Source organism: Leptodactylus fuscus, unplaced genomic scaffold, assembly GCF_031893055.1.
Source record: "Leptodactylus fuscus isolate aLepFus1 unplaced genomic scaffold, aLepFus1.hap2 HAP2_SCAFFOLD_40, whole genome shotgun sequence".
Taxonomy (NCBI): Eukaryota; Metazoa; Chordata; class Amphibia; order Anura; family Leptodactylidae; genus Leptodactylus; species Leptodactylus fuscus.
The window spans coordinates 140,259-162,500 of NW_027440423.1; the positions used below are offsets into that span (position 1 = coordinate 140,259).

At 50.4% G+C, this 22,242-nt stretch overlaps 1 protein-coding gene across 1 annotated transcript in view; it reads left to right on the forward strand.

Moving 5' to 3' along the window:
• ACSF2 (acyl-CoA synthetase family member 2) overlaps positions 1 to 22,242 on the forward strand; it is a 93,473-nt gene that overhangs the window by 21,686 nt on the left and 49,545 nt on the right. Inside the window, exons 2-5 of the mRNA XM_075261794.1 lie at positions 2,233 to 2,428; positions 3,896 to 4,024; positions 6,377 to 6,430; positions 15,112 to 15,230. Of these exons, the coding sequence (XP_075117895.1) occupies positions 2,233 to 2,428; positions 3,896 to 4,024; positions 6,377 to 6,430; positions 15,112 to 15,230 (498 nt within the window). The remainder of the gene's footprint in view (positions 1 to 2,232; positions 2,429 to 3,895; positions 4,025 to 6,376; positions 6,431 to 15,111; positions 15,231 to 22,242) is intronic.

Below are 22,242 nucleotides of genomic sequence, written 5' to 3' on the forward strand. Positions count from 1 at the left end.
TGAACGTGGCCTGATTGGGGGGGGAGGGGGTGCACTCCGGCCGTACCCCCCTATAGTGAGTGCAGGGTAGTGGCCGCCGATGTCCCACTAGTGGATGAGCTTGTGAGGTCTCTTGTATCTCCCCAGGACCTCGTCCATCCAGTGGGGTCACCGACCAGATCAGACAACCATTAATCTCTACCATGGGGGGCCAGAACCTTCTTGGCTCCTGCCCCTGTCCCCACCACTCTCAGATTCCTCTTTGCCCCCCGTTGAGTGTCAGACCATGGAGAATATTTATCCTCTAGCCATAGGATGGGGGGTCTGAGCACTGGGACCCCCCAGAACAGGACCAGGACTATGTCACCGAGCAGACTAGTACCAGAGCACCCGGTTCCCGCCGCAGGTCACACGGACTCGGATCCAGTGTCTGTGACCGTCTCTCGGTTCTTCTCCCCTACAGGCCATGATGGTGTTTGCTGTGCGTCCATGTGCCTGGTCGGGGTGACTCCCTTTTAGCTGTATTTCGGACACGCATCCTTCAAGGAGTAACCGGGCAGTACAGCGGTGGCATCAGGGACTGGTCCGTGTCCTGCGGCCTCGTCTTATGGCTCCCTCATGGACACAAAGGGCCATGGACATAAATGGGGCGATTAAGAACCCGATAACACTGACAATAAACATCTGTAGTCACAGCCCCTCCCCCCCCCCCCCGCCGGCCCGTTGTGACATTAACCCCATTCTAATAAATACACCTCTTTCCTTAACTAGGGAACCCCAAGGGCCGCATGTTATATAATGTGTGCAATGTACTGCTAGGGCAGCGCGCTGGCTCAGCGGTTAGTATTGTGGCTCAGCGGGTACTGGAGTGGCTCAGTGGTTAATATTGTGGCTCAGTGGTTAGTATTGTGGCTCAGTGGTTAGTATTGTGGCTCAGCGGGTACTGGAGTGGCTCAGTGGTTAATATTGTGGCTCAGTGGTTAATATTGTGGCTCAGTAGTTAGTATTGTGGCTCAGTGGTTAATATTGTGGCTCAGTAGTTAGTATTGTGGCTCAGTAGTTAGTATTGTGGCTCAGTAGTTAGTATTGTGGCTCAGTAGTTAGTATTGTGGCTCAGTGGTTAGTATTGTGGCTCAGTGTACTCTGATGTACATTACATAGTCGTCCTAACCTGCTGATATCGGTGACAGAAGGCAAGAGTGACCTGTGACTATAGAAGGTGAGCGGTGACTACTGAAGGTGACCAGTGACTACCTAAAGTGACCTGTGACTATAGAAGGTGACCGCTGACTATAGAAGGTGACCAGTGACTACTGAAGGTGACCTATGACTACTGAAGGTGACCTGTGACTACTGAAGGTGACCAGTGACTACTGAAGCTGACCTGTGACTATAGAAGGTGGTCAGTGACTACATTAAGTGACCGCTGACTATAGAAGGTGACCAGTGACTACATAGAGTGACTGGTGACTACTGAAGGTGACCAATGACTGCCGAAAGTGACCTGTGACTACTGAAGGTGACCAGTGACTACATAGAGTGACCTGTGACTATAGAAGGTGACCAGTGACTACATAGAGTGACCTGTGACTACTGAAGGTGACCAGTGACTACATAGAGTGACTGGTGACTATAGAAGGTGACCTGTGACTACATAGAGTGACTGGTGACTACTGAAGGTGACCTGTGACTATAGAAGGTGAGCTGTGACTATAGAAGGTGACCAGTGACTACATAGAGTGACTGGTGACTATAGAAGGTGACCAGTGACTACATAGAGTGACTGGTGACTACTGACTGCCGAAAGTGACCTGTGACTACTGAAGGTGACCAGTGACTACATAGAGTGACCTGTGACTATAGAAGGTGACCAGTGACTACATAGAGTGACCTGTGACTATAGAAGGTGACCAGTGACTGCTGAAAGTGACCTGTGACTACTGAAGGTGACCAGTGACTACATAGAGTGACTGGTGACTATAGAAGGTGACCTGTGACTACATAGAGTGACTGGTGACTACTGAAGGTGACCAGTGACTACATAGAGTGACCGCTGACTATAGAAGGTGACCAGTGACTGCTGAAAGTGACCGCTGACTATAGAAGGTGAGCTGTGACTACTCTTGTGTAACATGCAGGACCTTCCCCTCTCGGTGTCTCCGTGTCCTGGCCCCCCTGTATCCCGTGTCTCTCTTGTGAGTTTTTGTGTCCAGGTCTTTCTTTTACACGAATGTCTTCTTCTTTATTCGGCAGCCGCTTGTGCAGAGACGCTCCTCCTGCCAGACCCGTCACCTCCACCAGTTATGTGCACGGCACCGGCGACCTCCCGCTGACCAGCCGGACTATGCAGCAGTGTCTGCAGGACACCACCGAGCGCCTACCGGATGAAGAGGCGGTGGTGGTGGTTCATAGCGCAACGCGCAAAACCTTCAGCCAGCTAAGTAAAGATGTACGTGGCGAGGGGGGTGTGGGGTGCAGACCTATCCGGGGGTCCTGAATGATGTGTGTGAGGATGGAAATCTATCCAGGTTACTTGTGTACCTCGCCCGGTGTCCTGAGGATTGCTCAGGTTTCGTATCCTATGTAAACACCCGGCCCGGCCCTTAATCCCCACATTGAGATTCCCGTCCGGCCGGGGAGTTATTAGCTCCGTCCTCGCAGAGTCACTCGGGTACTGAACCAATTCCTCAGTTATTGTCATTGTGCCAAGAGAGAGCTGGCAGCGGAATCGGAGTCCACGGAGGCCGCTGTTATGGCAGCTTGTTTATTCTCGTGTCATCGCCACTTAAAGGGGCAGTAAAGCAGAAGTAAGCAGCTTATAAATGTCACAGATAGTAGAGGAGCGGCCGCCAGGGCTCTGATCCTTCATAAAGGGGATGATTGTATGAGCTACGGCCGTGACCAAGGCCCAGACATGGAGGCCGCCCCTCCCCGGCTACAAGTATCTGACACCAGAGAGCCATAGACTAGATCTCATGTCAACAAGATCCTGCAGCTGCTTCTGCTCTCAGAGACCTTCCTAGAAGATAAGTACCAGGAATAGGCCGCGTCCTTATTTCACTTGTCGAGGGGGCGGCGGCGGGATAACGTGGTAGAGCAGGAGGAGCAGATAGTACAGGGGGGGGGGTCCGCGAAGTCTTCAGACCCTTCACATGTCTCCCTCATTGTCTCCTTGCCGCCATGTTATGTCTCAGTAATGGACACTCGGCCCCGTCCTGACAGATAAAAAACCTGAAATTTTTGCACATTTCTTAAAAAATAAAACCTGAGCTCTCCCCCGGCCATAAGTATTCGGAGCCTTTGCTGTGACCCTCCTCTGTACCTCACACATGTCCATGTCCTTCTGATCCTCCTTGAGATGCGTCTTCTCCTTCCTTGGAGTCCGGCTGTGTCTAATTAACCTGATTGGATGTGATTAGGAGGCGCAGACCTGTCTATATAAGGGCCCGTACACACGGAGTAACGCGCCGCTCATTCTGACACGTAAACTCATGTCAGAGAATCCCATTGACTTCAATGGGCGCCGTCTTACGCACGATTAAAAAGCTTCCCATCGATTTCAATGTGTTACGCGCGTAAGATGGCACTCATTGAAGTCAATGGGATTCTGTTTTGCAGCGCAGACTCTGACACAAGTTTACGTGTCAGAATGAGCGCCGCGTTACATCGTGTGCACAGGCCCTAAGACCTCACAGTCCCTGCCATGATGGCGTTGTGGTCGTTGTACGACTTGGTTGGTCATTTACATTAGTTTCCTATCACAAGTCATCTCTTTAATCTTCTTCTTGCTCGCATAGACTGAGGCCTAGGTGCCCATCCCGGCCGCAGAGCCGCCATATGTAGTGGTGAGTAGGTGTGATGGTTCTCGGTAATGGTGACCGGCGTCCAGTACTGATTAACTGTTTCCTCTCTGCAGGTAGAGACTCTCGCCGCAGGACTCCTAGCGCTCGGCCTGAAGAGGGGAGATCGTGTGGGGATGTGGGGGCCAAACTCTTATGAATGGGTCGTAGTGCAGTACGCGACAGCTCAGGCCGGCCTTATATTGGTAAGATGAAGCCTTGTCCTGCACTTACCCCAGTGCTGTGGTCACCCACGGTCTGTATGACCACTGCAGCCAATATAGTATAGCACAGGGTGGTCAGATCAGCTTTGTCTGGTAGCCCAGGATACATAATACACATAGGTGTACAGGCGGGGGTCCGTATATTACAGCACAGGGGGCTAGCTCAGGACTACATTATACACATGGTACAGGTACAGGCGGGGGTCCGTATATTCTAGCACAGGGGGCCAGCTCAGGTCGCAGCCTAGTTGCCCAGGACTACATTATACACATGGTACAGGTACAGGCGGGGTCCTTATATTCTAGCACAGGGGGCTAGCTCAGGTCACGGTCTAGTTGCCCAGGATTATTGCACACATTAGACGGCGCCCACACTAGACCTGTCGGACATAATACATATAGGTGTACAGGCGGGGTCCTTATATTATAGGGGGCCAGCTCAGGTCACGGTCTAGTTGCCCAGGATTATTGCACACATTAGACGGCGCCCACACTAGACCTGTCAGACATAGTACATATAGGTGTACAGGCGGGGTCCTTATATTATAGGGGGCCAGCTCAGGTCGCAGTCTAGTTGCCCAGGATTATTGCACACATCAGATGGCGCCCACACTAGACCTGTCAGACATAGTACACATAGATGCACAGGGGGGGGGGCCTTATATTATAGGGGGCTAGCTCAGGTCGCAGTCTAGTTGCCCAGGATTATTGCACACATCAGATGGCGCCCACACTAGACCTGTCAGACATAGTACACATAGATGCACAGGGGGGGGGGCCTTATATTATAGGGGGCTAGCTCAGGTCGCAGTCTAGTTGCCCAGGATTATTGCACACATCAGATGGCGCCCACACTAGACCTGTCAGACATAGTACACATAGATGCACAGGGGGGGGGGGCCTTATATTATAGGGGGCTAGCTCAGGTCGCAGTCTAGTTGCCCAGGATTATTGCACACATGGTACAGGTACAGGCGGGGGTTCTTATATTATAGCGGGCTAGCTCAGGTCGCAGTCTAGTTGCCCAGGATTATCGCACACATCAGATGGCGCCCACACTAGACCTGTCAGACATAGTACACATAGATGCACAGGGGGGGGGCCTTATATTATAGGGGGCTAGCTCAGGTCGCAGTCTAGTTGCCCAGGATTATTGCACACATGGTACAGGTACAGGCGGGGGTTCTTATATTATAGGGGTTAGCTCAGGTCGCAGTCTAGTTGCCCAGGATTATTGCACACATGGTACAGGTACAGGCGGGGGTTCTTATATTATAGGGGTTAGCTCAGGTCGCAGTCTAGTTGCCCAGGACTACATTATACACATGGTACAGGCACAGGCGGGGGTCCGTATATTCTAGCACAGGGGGCCAGCTCAGGTCGCAGTCTAGTTGCCCAGGATTATCGCACACATCAGACGGCGCCCACACTAGACCTGTCGGACATAATACACACTCATGCACTTTGTACCAGTTTTTTATTGTGCCCTTGAAGTGAAGGCCAAATGTCAGAGTAACCTCAGCCCAGACGTACGGTATGTGCCAGCCATAACAGCGTCCATAGCCCTGCACCCCCGGCTTATTTATTCTCTCCTTGTTCCTGCCCCCCCCCCAATAAGAACTTAGAGGTGCAGTAAACCTAAACATCTCCTCGGCCGCTCCGCTCGTCCCTCTGCAGCTTTATCCACCGGACCCTGAAACAGTCAGACTTGTAGAAATCTTGCAGAGAACTTGGGGTTAATCTCCTGCTGCTCTGCCCGATCTTTGACTAGAGTTTACTGGAGGGGGTGGGGCTTAGCTAAGGGGTGTGGCTTTACAATCTTTATACTACTGCATATATGGCAGAGGGGGGAGAGGCTCCTGCTGCAGACAGATGGAGAAGGGGGGCGTGGCTGATCTCCAGGGGCACGTGGCTGATCTCCAGGGGCACGTGGCTGATCTCCAGGGGCACGTGGCTGATCTCCAGGGGCACGTGGCTGATCTCCTGGGGCACGTGGCTGATCTCCAGGGGCACGTGGCTGATCTCCAGGGGCATGCAGATGACATTTGGTTGCCTTCATCTTCCTGTTCTCATGTCTATAGCCAGAAAACTGCTCTGGAGAAAGCTAAGCGGGCAAAGAGAAGAGCAGGTGTGCCGGGGCGGTGGCCGAGCTACAGGGCTGTGTTGCCCAATCTTGGTGTAGGGATTGTCAGGGTCACATGAGCGTCCTTTGTGTAGAATATTCTGGGCCTCACATGTCGGGGATTATGTGATATGTAATACGCTGGGTCTATTATAGCAGATTACTGTATATCGCACTGATCCCTCCATGTCACGTGTTTGGTGTCTTTCCAGGTGTCCGTGAATCCGGCGTACCAATCGAACGAGCTGGAATACGTCCTGAGGAAGGTGCGGTATAATAGATAACACATGGTAACATCAGACGGCGATGTATATACTCTGCTGTACTGTATACAACACGGACATTACACCACCAAGTAGTCACAGGAGCCACTAAGACCTGCAGATGAGGAAAATACAGGATTGGTGGACGTGAGCGAGAGGTGGGGGAGGGAAGGGGGAGGGGAGTCATCTGATTGGAGGATGGCACCTAGTGATCCAGTCTGAGCTGCAAGTGAAATAGTCACATCCCAAGCCCCGGGCGAAAACAATCCACAAGAACTGGCTAAGGGTGCATTCACACTGAGTAAACGCTAGCTTATTTTGTAGAGTAAAATTACACTTGTAAATTTTGCTATCCCATTGACTTCAATGATATTTTTTTACAAGTGTAAAAATACGCCTGTAAAATATCATTGAAGTCAATGGGATAGCAAAATTTACAAGTGTAATTTTACTCTACAAAATAAGCTAGCGTTTACTCAGTGTGAATGCACCCTAACCCTACATTGGGCTACGAGCCAAACATCCATGATCTCACATCACCAATCTACAGGATATCATGGTGCACAGCAAGAAGGCAATGGAGGTCTATCCTCTATATAGTGAGGAGTCCTGGAATGGAGGTCTATCCTCTATATAGTGAGGGGTCCTGGAATGGAGGTCTATCCTCTATATAGTGAGGAGTCCTGGAATGGAGGTCTATCCTCTATATAGTGAGGGGTCCTGGAATGGAGGTCTATCCTCTATATAGTGATGTGTCCTGGAATGGAGGTCTATCCTCTATATAGTGATGTGTCCTGGAATGGAGGTCTATCCTCTATATAGTGATGTGTCCTGGAATGGAGGTCTATCCTCTATATAGTGAGGGGTCCTGGAATGGAGGTCTATCCTCTATATAGTGAGGAGTCCTGGAATGGAGGTCTATCCTCTATATAGTGATGTGTCCTGGAATGGAGGTCTATCCTCTATATAGTGAGGGGTCCTGGATGAAGGTCTATCCTCTATATAGTGAGGGGTCCTGGAATGGAGGTCTATCCTCTATATAGTGAGGAGTCCTGGAATGGAGGTCTATCCTCTATATAGTGATGTGTCCTGGAATGGAGGTCTATCCTCTATATAGTGATGTGTCCTGGAATGGAGGTCTATCCTCTATATAGTGAGGGGTCCTGGAATGGAGGTCTATCCTCTATATAGTGAGGAGTCCTGGAATGGAGGTCTATCCTCTATATAGTGATGTGTCCTGGAATGGAGGTCTATCCTCTATATAGTGAGGGGTCCTGGAATGGAGGTCTATCCTCTATATAGTGAGGAGTCCTGGAATGGAGGTCTATCCTCTATATAGTGATGTGTCCTGGGATGGAGGTCTATCCTCTATATAGTGAGGGGTCCTGGATGAAGGTCTATCCTCTATATAGTGAGGGGTCCTGGAATGGAGGTCTATCCTCTATATAGTGATGTGTCCTGGAATGGAGGTCTATCCTCTATATAGTGATGTGTCCTGGAATGGAGGTCTATCCTCTATATAGTGATGTGTCCTGGAATGGAGGTCTATCCTCTATATAGTGAGGGGTCCTGGATGAAGGTCTATCCTCTATATAGTGAGGGGTCCTGGAATGGAGGTCTATCCTCTATATAGTAAGGAGTCCTGGAATGGAGGTCTATCCTCTATATAGTGATGTGTCCTGGAATGGAGGTCTATCCTCTATATAGTGATGTGTCCTGGGATGGAGGTCTATCCTCTATAGTGAGGGGTCCTGGAATGGAGGTCTATCCTCTATAGTAAGGAGTCCTGGAATGGAGGTCTATCCTCTATAGTAAGGAGTCCTGGAATGGAGGTCTATCCTCTATATAGTGATGTGTCCTGGGATGAAGGTCTATCCTCTATATAGTGATGTGTCCTGGAATGGAGGTCTATCCTCTATATAGTGATGTGTCCTGGAATGGAGGTCTATCCTCTATAGTGAGGGGTCCTGGAATGGAGGTCTATCCTCTATATAGTGAGGAGTCCTGGAATGGAGGTCTATCCTCTATATAGTGAGGGGTCCTGGAATGGAGGTCTATCCTCTATATAGTGAGGGGTCCTGGAATGGAGGTCTATCCTCTATAGTAAGGAGTCCTGGAATGGAGGTCTATCCTCTATATAGTGATGTGTCCTGGGATGGAGGTCTATCCTCTATATAGTGAGGAGTCCTGGATGAAGGTCTATCCTCTATATAGTGAGGGGTCCTGGAATGGAGGTCTATCCTCTATATAGTAAGGAGTCCTGGAATGGAGGTCTATCCTCTATAGTAAGGAGTCCTGGAATGGAGGTCTATCCTCTATATAGTGATGTGTCCTGGGATGAAGGTCTATCCTCTATATAGTGATGTGTCCTGGAATGGAGGTCTATCCTCTATATAGTGATGTGTCCTGGAATGGAGGTCTATCCTCTATAGTGAGGGGTCCTGGAATGGAGGTCTATCCTCTATATAGTGAGGAGTCCTGGAATGGAGGTCTATCCTCTATATAGTGAGGGGTCCTGGAATGGAGGTCTATCCTCTATATAGTGAGGGGTCCTGGAATGGAGGTCTATCCTCTATAGTAAGGAGTCCTGGAATGGAGGTCTATCCTCTATATAGTGATGTGTCCTGGGATGGAGGTCTATCCTCTATATAGTGAGGAGTCCTGGATGAAGGTCTATCCTCTATATAGTGAGGGGTCCTGGAATGGAGGTCTATCCTCTATATAGTAAGGAGTCCTGGAATGGAGGTCTATCCTCTATAGTAAGGAGTCCTGGAATGGAGGTCTATCCTCTATATAGTGATGTGTCCTGGGATGAAGGTCTATCCTCTATATAGTGATGTGTCCTGGAATGGAGGTCTATCCTCTATATAGTGAGGAGTCCTGGAATGGAGGTCTATCCTCTATATAGTGATGTGTCCTGGAATGGAGGTCTATCCTCTATATAGTGAGGAGTCCTGGAATGGAGGTCTATCCTCTATATAGTGAGGGGTCCTGGAATGGAGGTCTATCCTCTATATAGTGAGGAGTCCTGGAATGGAGGTCTATCCTCTATATAGTGAGGAGTCCTGGAATGGAGGTCTATCCTCTATATAGTGAGGAGTCCTGGAATGGAGGTCTATCCTCTATATAGTGATGTGTCCTGGAATGGAGGTCTATCCTCTATATAGTGAGGGGTCCTGGAATGGAGGTCTATCCTCTATATAGTGAGGAGTCCTGGAATGGAGGTCTATCCTCTATATAGTGAGGAGTCCTGGAATGGAGGTCTATCCTCTATATAGTGATGTGTCCTGGGATGGAGGTCTATCCTCTATATAGTGAGGGGTCCTGGAATGGAGGTCTATCCTCTATATAGTGAGGGGTCCTGGAATGGAGGTCTATCCTCTATATAGTGAGGAGTCCTGGAATGGAGGTCTATCCTCTATATAGTGATGTGTCCTGGAATGGAGGTCTATCCTCTATATAGTGAGGGGTCCTGGAATGGAGGTCTATCCTCTATATAGTGAGGAGTCCTGGAATGGAGGTCTATCCTCTATATAGTGAGGGGTCCTGGAATGGAGGTCTATCCTCTATATAGTGAGGAGTCCTGGAATGGAGGTCTATCCTCTATATAGTGAGGGGTCCTGGAATGGAGGTCTATCCTCTATATAGTGAGGAGTCCTGGAATGGAGGTCTATCCTCTATATAGTGAGGAGTCCTGGAATGGAGGTCTATCCTCTATATAGTGAGGAGTCCTGGAATGGAGGTCTATCCTCTATATAGTGATGTGTCCTGGAATGGAGGTCTATCCTCTATATAGTGATGTGTCCTGGAATGGAGGTCTATCCTCTATATAGTAAGGAGTCCTGGAATGGAGGTCTATCCTCTATATAGTGATGTGTCCTGGAATGGAGGTCTATCCTCTATAGTGAGGGGTCCTGGAATGGAGGTCTATCCTCTATATAGTGAGGAGTCCTGGAATGGAGGTCTATCCTCTATATAGTGAGGGGTCCTGGAATGGAGGTCTATCCTCTATATAGTGAGGGGTCCTGGAATGGAGGTCTATCCTCTATATAGTGAGGAGTCCTGGAATGGAGGTCTATCCTCTATATAGTGAGGAGTCCTGGAATGGAGGTCTATCCTCTATATAGTAAGGAGTCCTGGAATGGAGGTCTATCCTCTATATAGTGATGTGTCCTGGAATGGAGGTCTATCCTCTATAGTGAGGGGTCCTGGAATGGAGGTCTATCCTCTATATAGTGAGGAGTCCTGGAATGGAGGTCTATCCTCTATATAGTGAGGAGTCCTGGAATGGAGGTCTATCCTTTATATAGTGATGTGTCCTGGAATGGAGGTCTATCCTCTATATAGTGATGTGTCCTGGAATGGAGGTCTATCCTCTATATAGTGATGTGTCCTGGAATGGAGGTCTATCCTCTATAGTGAGGGGTCCTGGAATGGAGGTCTATCCTCTATATAGTGATGTGTCCTGGAATGGAGGTCTATCCTCTATATAGTGAGGAGTCCTGGAATGGAGGTCTATCCTCTATATAGTGAGGGGTCCTGGAATGGAGGTCTATCCTCTATATAGTGAGGAGTCCTGGAATGGAGGTCTATCCTCTATATAGTGAGGAGTCCTGGAATGGAGGTCTATCCTCTATATAGTGATGTGTCCTGGAATGGAGGTCTATCCTCTATATAGTGAGGAGTCCTGGAATGGAGGTCTATCCTCTATATAGTGAGGGGTCCTGGAATGGAGGTCTATCCTCTATATAGTGAGGAGTCCTGGAATGGAGGTCTATCCTCTATATAGTGAGGAGTCCTGGAATGGAGGTCTATCCTCTATATAGTGATGTGTCCTGGAATGGAGGTCTATCCTCTATATAGTGAGGAGTCCTGGAATGGAGGTCTATCCTCTATATAGTGAGGAGTCCTGGAATGGAGGTCTATCCTCTATATAGTGAGGAGTCCTGGAATGGAGGTCTATCCTCTATATAGTGATGTGTCCTGGAATGGAGGTCTATCCTCTATATAGTGATGTGTCCTGGAATGGAGGTCTATCCTCTATATAGTGAGGAGTCCTGGAATGGAGGTCTATCCTCTATATAGTGATGTGTCCTGGAATGGAGGTCTATCCTCTATATAGTGATGTGTCCTGGAATGGAGGTCTATCCTTTATATAGTGAGGGGTCCTGGAATGGAGGTCTATCCTCTATATAGTGAGGAGTCCTGGAATGGAGGTCTATCCTCTATATAGTGATGTGTCCTGGAATGGAGGTCTATCCTTTATATAGTGAGGGGTCCTGGAATGGAGGTCTATCCTCTATATAGTGAGGAGTCCTGGAATGGAGGTCTATCCTCTATATAGTGAGGGGTCCTGGAATGGAGGTCTATCCTCTATATAATGAGGAGTCCTGGAATGGAGGTCTATCCTCTATATAGTGATGTGTCCTGGAATGGAGGTCTATCCTCTATATAGTGATGTGTCCTGGAATGGAGGTCTATCCTTTATATAGTGAGGGGTCCTGGAATGGAGGTCTATCCTCTATATAGTGAGGAGTCCTGGAATGGAGGTCTATCCTCTATATAGTGAGGGGTCCTGGAATGGAGGTCTATCCTCTATATAGTGAGGAGTCCTGGAATGGAGGTCTATCCTCTATATAGTGAGGGGTCCTGGAATGGAGGTCTATCCTCTATATAGTGAGGGGTCCTGGAATGGAGGTCTATCCTCTATATAGTGAGGAGTCCTGGAATGGAGGTCTATCCTCTATATAGTGATGTGTCCTGGAATGGAGGTCTATCCTCTATATAGTGAGGGGTCCTGGAATGGAGGTCTATCCTCTATATAGTGAGGAGTCCTGGAATGGAGGTCTATCCTCTATATAGTGATGTGTCCTGGGATGGAGGTCTATCCTCTATATAGTGATGTGTCCTGGAATGGAGGTCTATCCTCTATATAGTGAGGAGTCCTGGAATGGAGGTCTATCCTCTATATAGTGATGTGTCCTGGAATGGAGGTCTATCCTCTATATAGTGAGGAGTCCTGGAATGGAGGTCTATCCTCTATATAATGAGGAGTCCTGGAATGGAGGTCTATCCTCTATATAGTGATGTGTCCTGGAATGGAGGTCTATCCTCTATATAGTGATGTGTCCTGGAATGGAGGTCTATCCTTTATATAGTGAGGGGTCCTGGAATGGAGGTCTATCCTCTATATAGTGAGGAGTCCTGGAATGGAGGTCTATCCTCTATATAGTGAGGGGTCCTGGAATGGAGGTCTATCCTCTATATAGTGAGGGGTCCTGGAATGGAGGTCTATCCTCTATATAGTGAGGAGTCCTGGAATGGAGGTCTATCCTCTATATAGTGAGGGGTCCTGGAATGGAGGTCTATCCTCTATATAGTGAGGGGTCCTGGAATGGAGGTCTATCCTCTATATAGTGAGGAGTCCTGGAATGGAGGTCTATCCTCTATATAGTGATGTGTCCTGGAATGGAGGTCTATCCTCTATATAGTGAGGGGTCCTGGAATGGAGGTCTATCCTCTATATAGTGAGGAGTCCTGGAATGGAGGTCTATCCTCTATATAGTGAGGAGTCCTGGAATGGAGGTCTATCCTCTATATAGTGAGGAGTCCTGGAATGGAGGTCTATCCTCTATATAGTGATGTGTCCTGGAATGGAGGTCTATCCTCTATATAGTGAGGAGTCCTGGAATGGAGGTCTATCCTCTATATAGTGAGGAGTCCTGGAATGGAGGTCTATCCTCTATATAGTGAGGAGTCCTGGAATGGAGGTCTATCCTCTATATAGTGATGTGTCCTGGAATGGAGGTCTATCCTCTATATAGTGATGTGTCCTGGAATGGAGGTCTATCCTCTATATAGTGAGGAGTCCTGGAATGGAGGTCTATCCTCTATATAGTGATGTGTCCTGGAATGGAGGTCTATCCTCTATATAGTGATGTGTCCTGGAATGGAGGTCTATCCTTTATATAGTGAGGGGTCCTGGAATGGAGGTCTATCCTCTATATAGTGAGGAGTCCTGGAATGGAGGTCTATCCTCTATATAGTGATGTGTCCTGGAATGGAGGTCTATCCTTTATATAGTGAGGGGTCCTGGAATGGAGGTCTATCCTCTATATAGTGAGGAGTCCTGGAATGGAGGTCTATCCTCTATATAGTGAGGGGTCCTGGAATGGAGGTCTATCCTCTATATAATGAGGAGTCCTGGAATGGAGGTCTATCCTCTATATAGTGATGTGTCCTGGAATGGAGGTCTATCCTCTATATAGTGATGTGTCCTGGAATGGAGGTCTATCCTTTATATAGTGAGGGGTCCTGGAATGGAGGTCTATCCTCTATATAGTGAGGAGTCCTGGAATGGAGGTCTATCCTCTATATAGTGAGGGGTCCTGGAATGGAGGTCTATCCTCTATATAGTGAGGAGTCCTGGAATGGAGGTCTATCCTCTATATAGTGAGGGGTCCTGGAATGGAGGTCTATCCTCTATATAGTGAGGGGTCCTGGAATGGAGGTCTATCCTCTATATAGTGAGGAGTCCTGGAATGGAGGTCTATCCTCTATATAGTGATGTGTCCTGGAATGGAGGTCTATCCTCTATATAGTGAGGGGTCCTGGAATGGAGGTCTATCCTCTATATAGTGAGGAGTCCTGGAATGGAGGTCTATCCTCTATATAGTGATGTGTCCTGGGATGGAGGTCTATCCTCTATATAGTGATGTGTCCTGGAATGGAGGTCTATCCTCTATATAGTGAGGAGTCCTGGAATGGAGGTCTATCCTCTATATAGTGATGTGTCCTGGAATGGAGGTCTATCCTCTATATAGTGAGGAGTCCTGGAATGGAGGTCTATCCTCTATATAATGAGGAGTCCTGGAATGGAGGTCTATCCTCTATATAGTGATGTGTCCTGGAATGGAGGTCTATCCTCTATATAGTGATGTGTCCTGGAATGGAGGTCTATCCTTTATATAGTGAGGGGTCCTGGAATGGAGGTCTATCCTCTATATAGTGAGGAGTCCTGGAATGGAGGTCTATCCTCTATATAGTGAGGGGTCCTGGAATGGAGGTCTATCCTCTATATAGTGAGGGGTCCTGGAATGGAGGTCTATCCTCTATATAGTGAGGAGTCCTGGAATGGAGGTCTATCCTCTATATAGTGATGTGTCCTGGAATGGAGGTCTATCCTCTATATAGTGAGGGGTCCTGGAATGGAGGTCTATCCTCTATATAGTGAGGAGTCCTGGAATGGAGGTCTATCCTCTATATAGTGATGTGTCCTGGGATGGAGGTCTATCCTCTATATAGTGAGGGGTCCTGGAATGGAGGTCTATCCTCTATAGAAGGAGGAGGTCTATCCTCTATATAGTGAGGGGTCCTGGAATGGAGGTCTATCCTCTATAGAAGGAGGAGGTCTATGGAGGTCTATCCTCTTGTTACTAATTTGCATATTGGTCCCCTGTATCCCTCCGGGACTTCTCTTCCTTGCTGGTGTAATGTCATTGTTGAGGAGTTTATGATATAAGTTGATCTGCAGGCGCCCCCTTTGTGTGTGTACAATGTATTACAAGGCACCTGGTGCTGCAGGAGGGTGTATATAATATATACTGTGCATATACGGCTAGTTGTGAGGATACGCACACATTATACATGGAGTCCAGTCGCTGAGTCTCGCGTTGTATCCGCAGGTCGGCTGCTCCGCTCTCATCTTCCCTTCACAGTTTAAAACTCAGCGATACTATGAAATTCTGAAGAAGATTTGCCCGGAGATCGATAGCGCCCCCGCTGGAGGAATCCAGAGCAAGTCGTAAGTGTGTGGTCCTGTGTGAGGCTGGTCTGCGAGGGCGCTCTATCATCTGCCGCACATGTTATACGTCCTGTGTGAGGCTGGTCTGCGAGGGCGCTCTATCATCTGCTGCACATGTTATACGTCCTGTGTGAGGCTGGTCTGTGAGGGCGCTCTATCATCTGCTGCACATGTTATACGTCCTGTGTGAGGCTGGTCTGCGAGGGCGCTCTATCATCTGCCGCACATGTTATACGTCCTGTGTGAGCCTGGTCTGCGAGGGCGCTCTATCATCTGCTGCACATGTTATACGTCCTGTGTGAGGCTGGTCTGCCTGGGCGCTCTATCATCTGCTGCACATGTTATACGTCCTGTGTGAGCCTGGTCTGCGAGGGCGCTCTATCATCTGCCGCACATGTTATACGTCCTGTGTGAGGCTGGTCTGTGAGGGCGCTCTATCATCTGCTGCACATGTTATACGTCCTGTGTGAGCCTGGTCTGTGAGGGCGCTCTATCATCTGCCGCACATGTTATACGTCCTGTGTGAGGCTGGTCTGTGAGGGCGCTCTATCATCTGCTGCACATGTTATACGTCCTGTGTGAGGCTGGTCTGCGAGGGCGCTCTATCATCTGCCGCACATGTTATACGTCCTGTGTGAGGCTGGTCTGCCTGGGCGCTCTATCATCTGCTGCACATGTTATACGTCCTGTGTGAGCCTGGTCTGCGAGGGCGCTCTATCATCTGCCGCACATGTTATATGTCCTGTGTGAGCCTGGTCTGCGAGGGCGCTCTATCATCTGCCGCACATGTTATACGTCCTGTGTGAGGCTGGTCTGTGAGGGCGCTCTATCATCTGCCGCACATGTTATACGTCCTGTGTGAGGCTGGTCTGTGAGGGCGCTCTATCATCTGCTGCACATGTTATACGTCCTGTGTGAGCCTGGTCTGTGAGGGCGCTCTATCATCTGCCGCACATGTTATACGTCCTGTGTGAGCCTGGTCTGTGAGGGCGCTCTATCATCTGCTGCACATGTTATACGTCCTGTGTGAGGCTGGTCTGTGAGGGCGCTCTATCATCTGCCGCACATGTTATACGTTCTGTGTGAGGCTGGTCTGTGAGGGCGCTCTATCATCTGCCGCACATGTTATACGTCCTGTGTGAGGCTGGTCTGTGAGGGCGCTCTATCATCTGCTGCACATGTTATACGTCCTGTGTGAGCCTGGTCTGTGAGGGCGCTCTATCATCTGCCGCACATGTTATACGTCCTGTGTGAGGCTGGTCTGTGAGGGTGCTCTATCATCTGCCGCACATGTTATACGTCCTGTGTGAGGCTGGTCTGTGAGGGCGCTCTATCATCTGCTGCACATGTTATACGTCCTGTGTGAGGCTGGTCTGCGAGGGCGCTCTATCATCTGCCGCACATGTTATACGTCCTGTGTGAGCCTGGTCTGCGAGGGCGCTCTATCATCTGCGGCACATGTTATACGTCCTGTGTGAGGCTGGTCTGTGAGGTCGCTCTATCATCTGCGGCACATGTTATACGTCCAGTGTGAGGCTGGTCTGTGAGGGCGCTCTATCATCTGCTGCACATGTTATACGTCCTGTGTGAGGCTGGTCTGTGAGGGCGCTCTATCATCTGCCGCACATGTTATACGTCCTGTGTGAGCCTGGTCTGCGAGGGCGCTCTATCATCTGCCGCACATGTTATACGTCCTGTGTGAGTCTGGTCTGTGAGGGCGCTCTATCATCTGCCGCACATGTTATATGTCCTGTGTGAGCCTGGTCTGTGAGGGCGCTCTATCATCTGCTGCACATGTTATACGTCCTGTGTGAGGCTGGTCTGTGAGGGCGCTCTATCATCTGCTGCACATGTTATACGTCCTGTGTGAGGCTGGTCTGTGAGGGCGCTCTATCATCTGCCGCACATGTTATACGTCCTGTGTGAGGCTGGTCTGTGAGGGCGCTCTATCATCTGCCGCACATGTTATACGTCCTGTGTGAGGCTGGTCTGTGAGGGCGCTCTATCATCTGCCGCACATGTTATACGTCCTGTGTGAGGCTGGTCTGCGAGGGCGCTCTATCATCTGCCGCACATGTTATACGTCCTGTGTGAGCCTGGTCTGCGAGGGCGCTCTATCATCTGCCGCACATGTTATACGTCCTGTGTGAGTCTGGTCTGTGAGGGCGCTCTATCATCTGCCGCACATGTTATATGTCCTGTGTGAGCCTGGTCTGTGAGGGCGCTCTATCATCTGCTGCACATGTTATACGTCCTGTGTGAGGCTGGTCTGTGAGGGCGCTCTATCATCTGCTGCACATGTTATACGTCCTGTGTGAGGCTGGTCTGTGAGGGCGCTCTATCATCTGCCGCACATGTTATACGTCCTGTGTGAGGCTGGTCTGTGAGGGCGCTCTATCATCTGCCGCACATGTTATACGTCCTGTGTGAGGCTGGTCTGTGAGGGCGCTCTATCATCTGCCGCACATGTTATACGTCCTGTGTGAGTCTGGTCTGTGAGGGCGCTCTATCATCTGCCGCACATGTTATACGTCCTGTGTGAGGCTGGTCTGTGAGGGCGCTCTATCATCTGCCGCACATGTTATACGTCCTGTGTGAGGCTGGTCTGTGAGGGCGCTCTATCATCTGCTGCACATGTTATACGTCCTGTGTGAGGCTGGTCTGTGAGGGCGCTCTATCATCTGCTGCACATGTTATACGTCCTGTGTGAGGCTGGTCTGTGAGGGCGCTCTATCATCTGCCGCACATGTTATACGTCCTGTGTGAGCCTGGTCTGTGAGGGCGCTCTATCATCTGCCGCACATGTTATACGTCCTGTGTGAGGCTGGTCTGTGAGGGCGCTCTATCATCTGCCGCACATGTTATACGTCCTGTGTGAGGCTGGTCTGCGAGGGCGCTCTATCATCTGCCGCACATGTTATACGTCCTGTGTGAGCCTGGTCTGCGAGGGCGCTCTATCATCTGCCGCACATGTTATATGTCCTGTGTGAGCCTGGTCTGTGAGGGCGCTCTATCATCTGCCGCACATGTTATACGTCCTGTGTGAGGCTGGTCTGTGAGGGCGCTCTATCATCTGCTGCACATGTTATACGTCCTGTGTGAGGCTGGTCTGTGAGGGCGCTCTATCATCTGCTGCACATGTTATACGTCCTGTGTGAGGCTGGTCTGTGAGGGCGCTCTATCATCTGCTGCACATGTTATACGTCCTGTGTGAGGCTGGTCTGTGAGGGCGCTCTATCATCTGCCGCACATGTTATACGTTCTGTGTGAGGCTGGTCTGTGAGGGCGCTCTATCATCTGCCGCACATGTTATATGTCCTGTGTGAGGCTGGTCTGTGAGGGCGCTCTATTATCTGCCGCACATGTTATACGTCCTGTGTGAGGCTGGTCTGTGAGGGCGCTCTATCATCTGCCGCACATGTTATATGTCCTGTGTGAGGCTGGTCTGTGAGGGCGCTCTATCATCTGCTGCACATGTTATACGTCCTGTGTGAGTCTGGTCTGTGAGGGCGCTCTATCATCTGCCGCACATGTTATACGTCCTGTGTGAGGCTGGTCTGTGAGGGCGCTCTATCATCTGCTGCACATGTTATACGTCCTGTGTGAGGCTGGTCTGTGAGGGCGCTCTATCATCTGCTGCACATGTTATACGTCCTGTGTGAGCCTGGTCTGTGAGGGCGCTCTATCATCTGCCGCACATGTTATACGTCCTTTGTGAGGCTGGTCTGTGAGGGCGCTCTATCATCTGCGGCACATGTTATACGTCCTGTGTGAGGCTGGTCTGTGAGGGCGCTCTATCATCTGCGGCACATGTTATACGTCCTGTGTGAGGCTGGTCTGTGAGGGCGCTCTATTATCTGCCGCACATGTTATACGTCCTGTGTGAGGCTGGTCTGTGAGGGCGCTCTATCATCTGCCGCACATGTTATACGTCCTGTGTGAGCCTGGTCTGTGAGGGCGCTCTATCATCTGCTGCACATGTTATACGTCCTGTGTGAGCCTGGTCTGTGAGGGCGCTCTATTATCTGCCGCACATGTTATACGTCCTGTGTGAGGCTGGTCTGTGAGGGCGCTCTATCATCTGCCGCACATGTTATACGTCCTGTGTGAGGCTGGTCTGTGAGGGCGCTCTATCATCTGCCGCACATGTTATACGTCCTGTGTGAGCCTGGTCTGTGAGGGTGCTCTATCATCTGCTGCACATGTTATACGTCCTGTGTGAGGCTGGTCTGCGAGGGCGCTCTATCATCTGCTGCACATGTTATACGTCCTGTGTGAGCCTGGTCTGTGAGGGCGCTCTATCATCTGCTGCACATGTTATACGTCCTGTGTGAGGCTGGTCTGTGAGGGCGCTCTATCATCTGCCGCACATGTTATACGTCCTGTGTGAGTCTGGTCTTTGAGGGCGCTCTATCATCTGCCGCACATGTTATACGTCCTGTGTGAGCCTGGTCTGTGAGGGCGCTCTATTATCTGCCGCACATGTTATACGTCCTGTGTGAGGCTGGTCTGTGAGGGCGCTCTATCATCTGCCGCACATGTTATACGTCCTGTGTGAGGCTGGTCTGTGAGGGCGCTCTATCATCTGCTGCACATGTTATACGTCCTGTGTGAGCCTGGTCTGTGAGGGCGCTCTATCATCTGCTGCACATGTTATACGTCCTGTGTGAGCCTGGTCTGTGAGGGCGCTCTATCATCTGCGGCACATGTTATACGTTCTGTGTGAGCCTGGTCTGTGAGGGCGCTCTATCATCTGCCGCACATGTTATTCGTCCTGTGTGAGGCTGGTCTGTGAGGGCGCTCTATCATCTGCGGCACATGTTATACGTCCTGTGTGAGGCTGGTCTGTGAGGGCGCTCTATTATCTGCCGCACATGTTATACGTCCTGTGTGAGGCTGGTCTGTGAGGGCGCTCTATCATCTGCCGCACATGTTATACGTCCTGTGTGAGCCTGGTCTGTGAGGGCGCTCTATCATCTGCTGCACATGTTATACGTCCTGTGTGAGCCTGGTCTGTGAGGGCGCTCTATTATCTGCCGCACATGTTATACGTCCTGTGTGAGGCTGGTCTGTGAGGGCGCTCTATCATCTGCCGCACATGTTATACGTCCTGTGTGAGGCTGGTCTGTGAGGGCGCTCTATCATCTGCTGCACATGTTATACGTCCTGTGTGAGGCTGGTCTGCGAGGGCGCTCTATCATCTGCTGCACATGTTATACGTCCTGTGTGAGCCTGGTCTGTGAGGGCGCTCTATCATCTGCTGCACATGTTATACGTCCTGTGTGAGGCTGGTCTGTGAGGGCGCTCTATCATCTGCCGCACATGTTATACGTCCTGTGTGAGTCTGGTCTTTGAGGGCGCTCTATCATCTGCCGCACATGTTATACGTCCTGTGTGAGCCTGGTCTGTGAGGGCGCTCTATTATCTGCCGCACATGTTATACGTCCTGTGTGAGGCTGGTCTGTGAGGGCGCTCTATCATCTGCCGCACATGTTATACGTCCTGTGTGAGGCTGGTCTGTGAGGGCGCTCTATCATCTGCTGCACATGTTATACGTCCTGTGTGAGCCTGGTCTGTGAGGGCGCTCTATCATCTGCTGCACATGTTATACGTCCTGTGTGAGGCTGGTCTGTGAGGGCGCTCTATCATCTGCCGCACATGTTATACGTCCTTTGTGAGGCTGGTCTGTGAGGGCGCTCTATCATCTGCCGCACATGTTATACGTCCTGTGTGAGTCTGGTCTTTGAGGGCGCTCTATCATCTGCCGCACATGTTATACGTCCTGTGTGAGCCTGGTCTGTGAGGGCGCTCTATCATCTGCCGCACATGTTATACGTCCTGTGTGAGCCTGGTCTGTGAGGGCGCTCTATCATCTGCCGCACATGTTATACGTCCTGTGTGAGCCTGGTCTGTGAGGGCGCTCTATCATCTGCCGCACATGTTATACGTCCTGTGTGAGGCTGGTCTGTGAGGGCGCTCTATCATCTGCTGCACATGTTATACGTCCTGTGTGAGCCTGGTCTGTGAGGGCGCTCTATCATCTGCCGCACATGTTATACGTCCTTTGTGAGGCTGGTCTGTGAGGGCGCTCTATCATCTGCGGCACATGTTATACGTCCTGTGTGAGGCTGGTCTGTGAGGGCGCTCTATCATCTGCGGCACATGTTATACGTCCTGTGTGAGGCTGGTCTGTGAGGGCGCTCTATCATCTGCTGCACATGTTATACGTCCTGTGTGAGGCTGGTCTGTGAGGGCGCTCTATCATCTGCGGCACATGTTATACGTCCTGTGTGAGGCTGGTCTGTGAGGGCGCTCTATCATCTGCTGCACATGTTATACGTTCTGTGTGAGGCTGGTCTGTGAGGGCGCTCTATCATCTGCTGCACATGTTATACGTCCTGTGTGAGGCTGGTCTGTGAGGGCGCTCTATCATCTGCCGCACATGTTATACGTCCTGTGTGAGGCTGGTCTGTGAGGGCGCTCTATCATCTGCGGCACATGTTATACGTCCTGTGTGAGGCTGGTCTGCCTGGGCGCTCTATCATCTGCCGCACATGTTATACGTCCTGTGTGAGTCTGGTCTGCGAGGGCGCTCTATCATCTGCTGCACATGTTATACGTCCTGTGTGAGGCTGGTCTGTGAGGGCGCTCTATCATCTGCCGCACATGTTATACGTCCTGTGTGAGGCTGGTCTGTGAGGGCGCTCTATCATCTGCTGCACATGTTATACGTCCTGTGTGAGGCTGGTCTGTGAGGGCGCTCTATCATCTGCCGCACATGTTATACGTCCTGTGTGAGGCTGGTCTGCCTGGGCGCTCTATCATCTGCCGCACATGTTATACGTCCTGTGTGAGGCTGGTCTGCCTGGGTGCTCTATCATCTGCTGCACATGTTATACGTCCTGTGTGAGGCTGGTCTGCGAGGGCGCTCTATCATCTGCGGCACATGTTATACGTCCTGTGTGAGGCTGGTCTGCCTGGGCGCTCTATCATCTGCCGCACATGTTATACG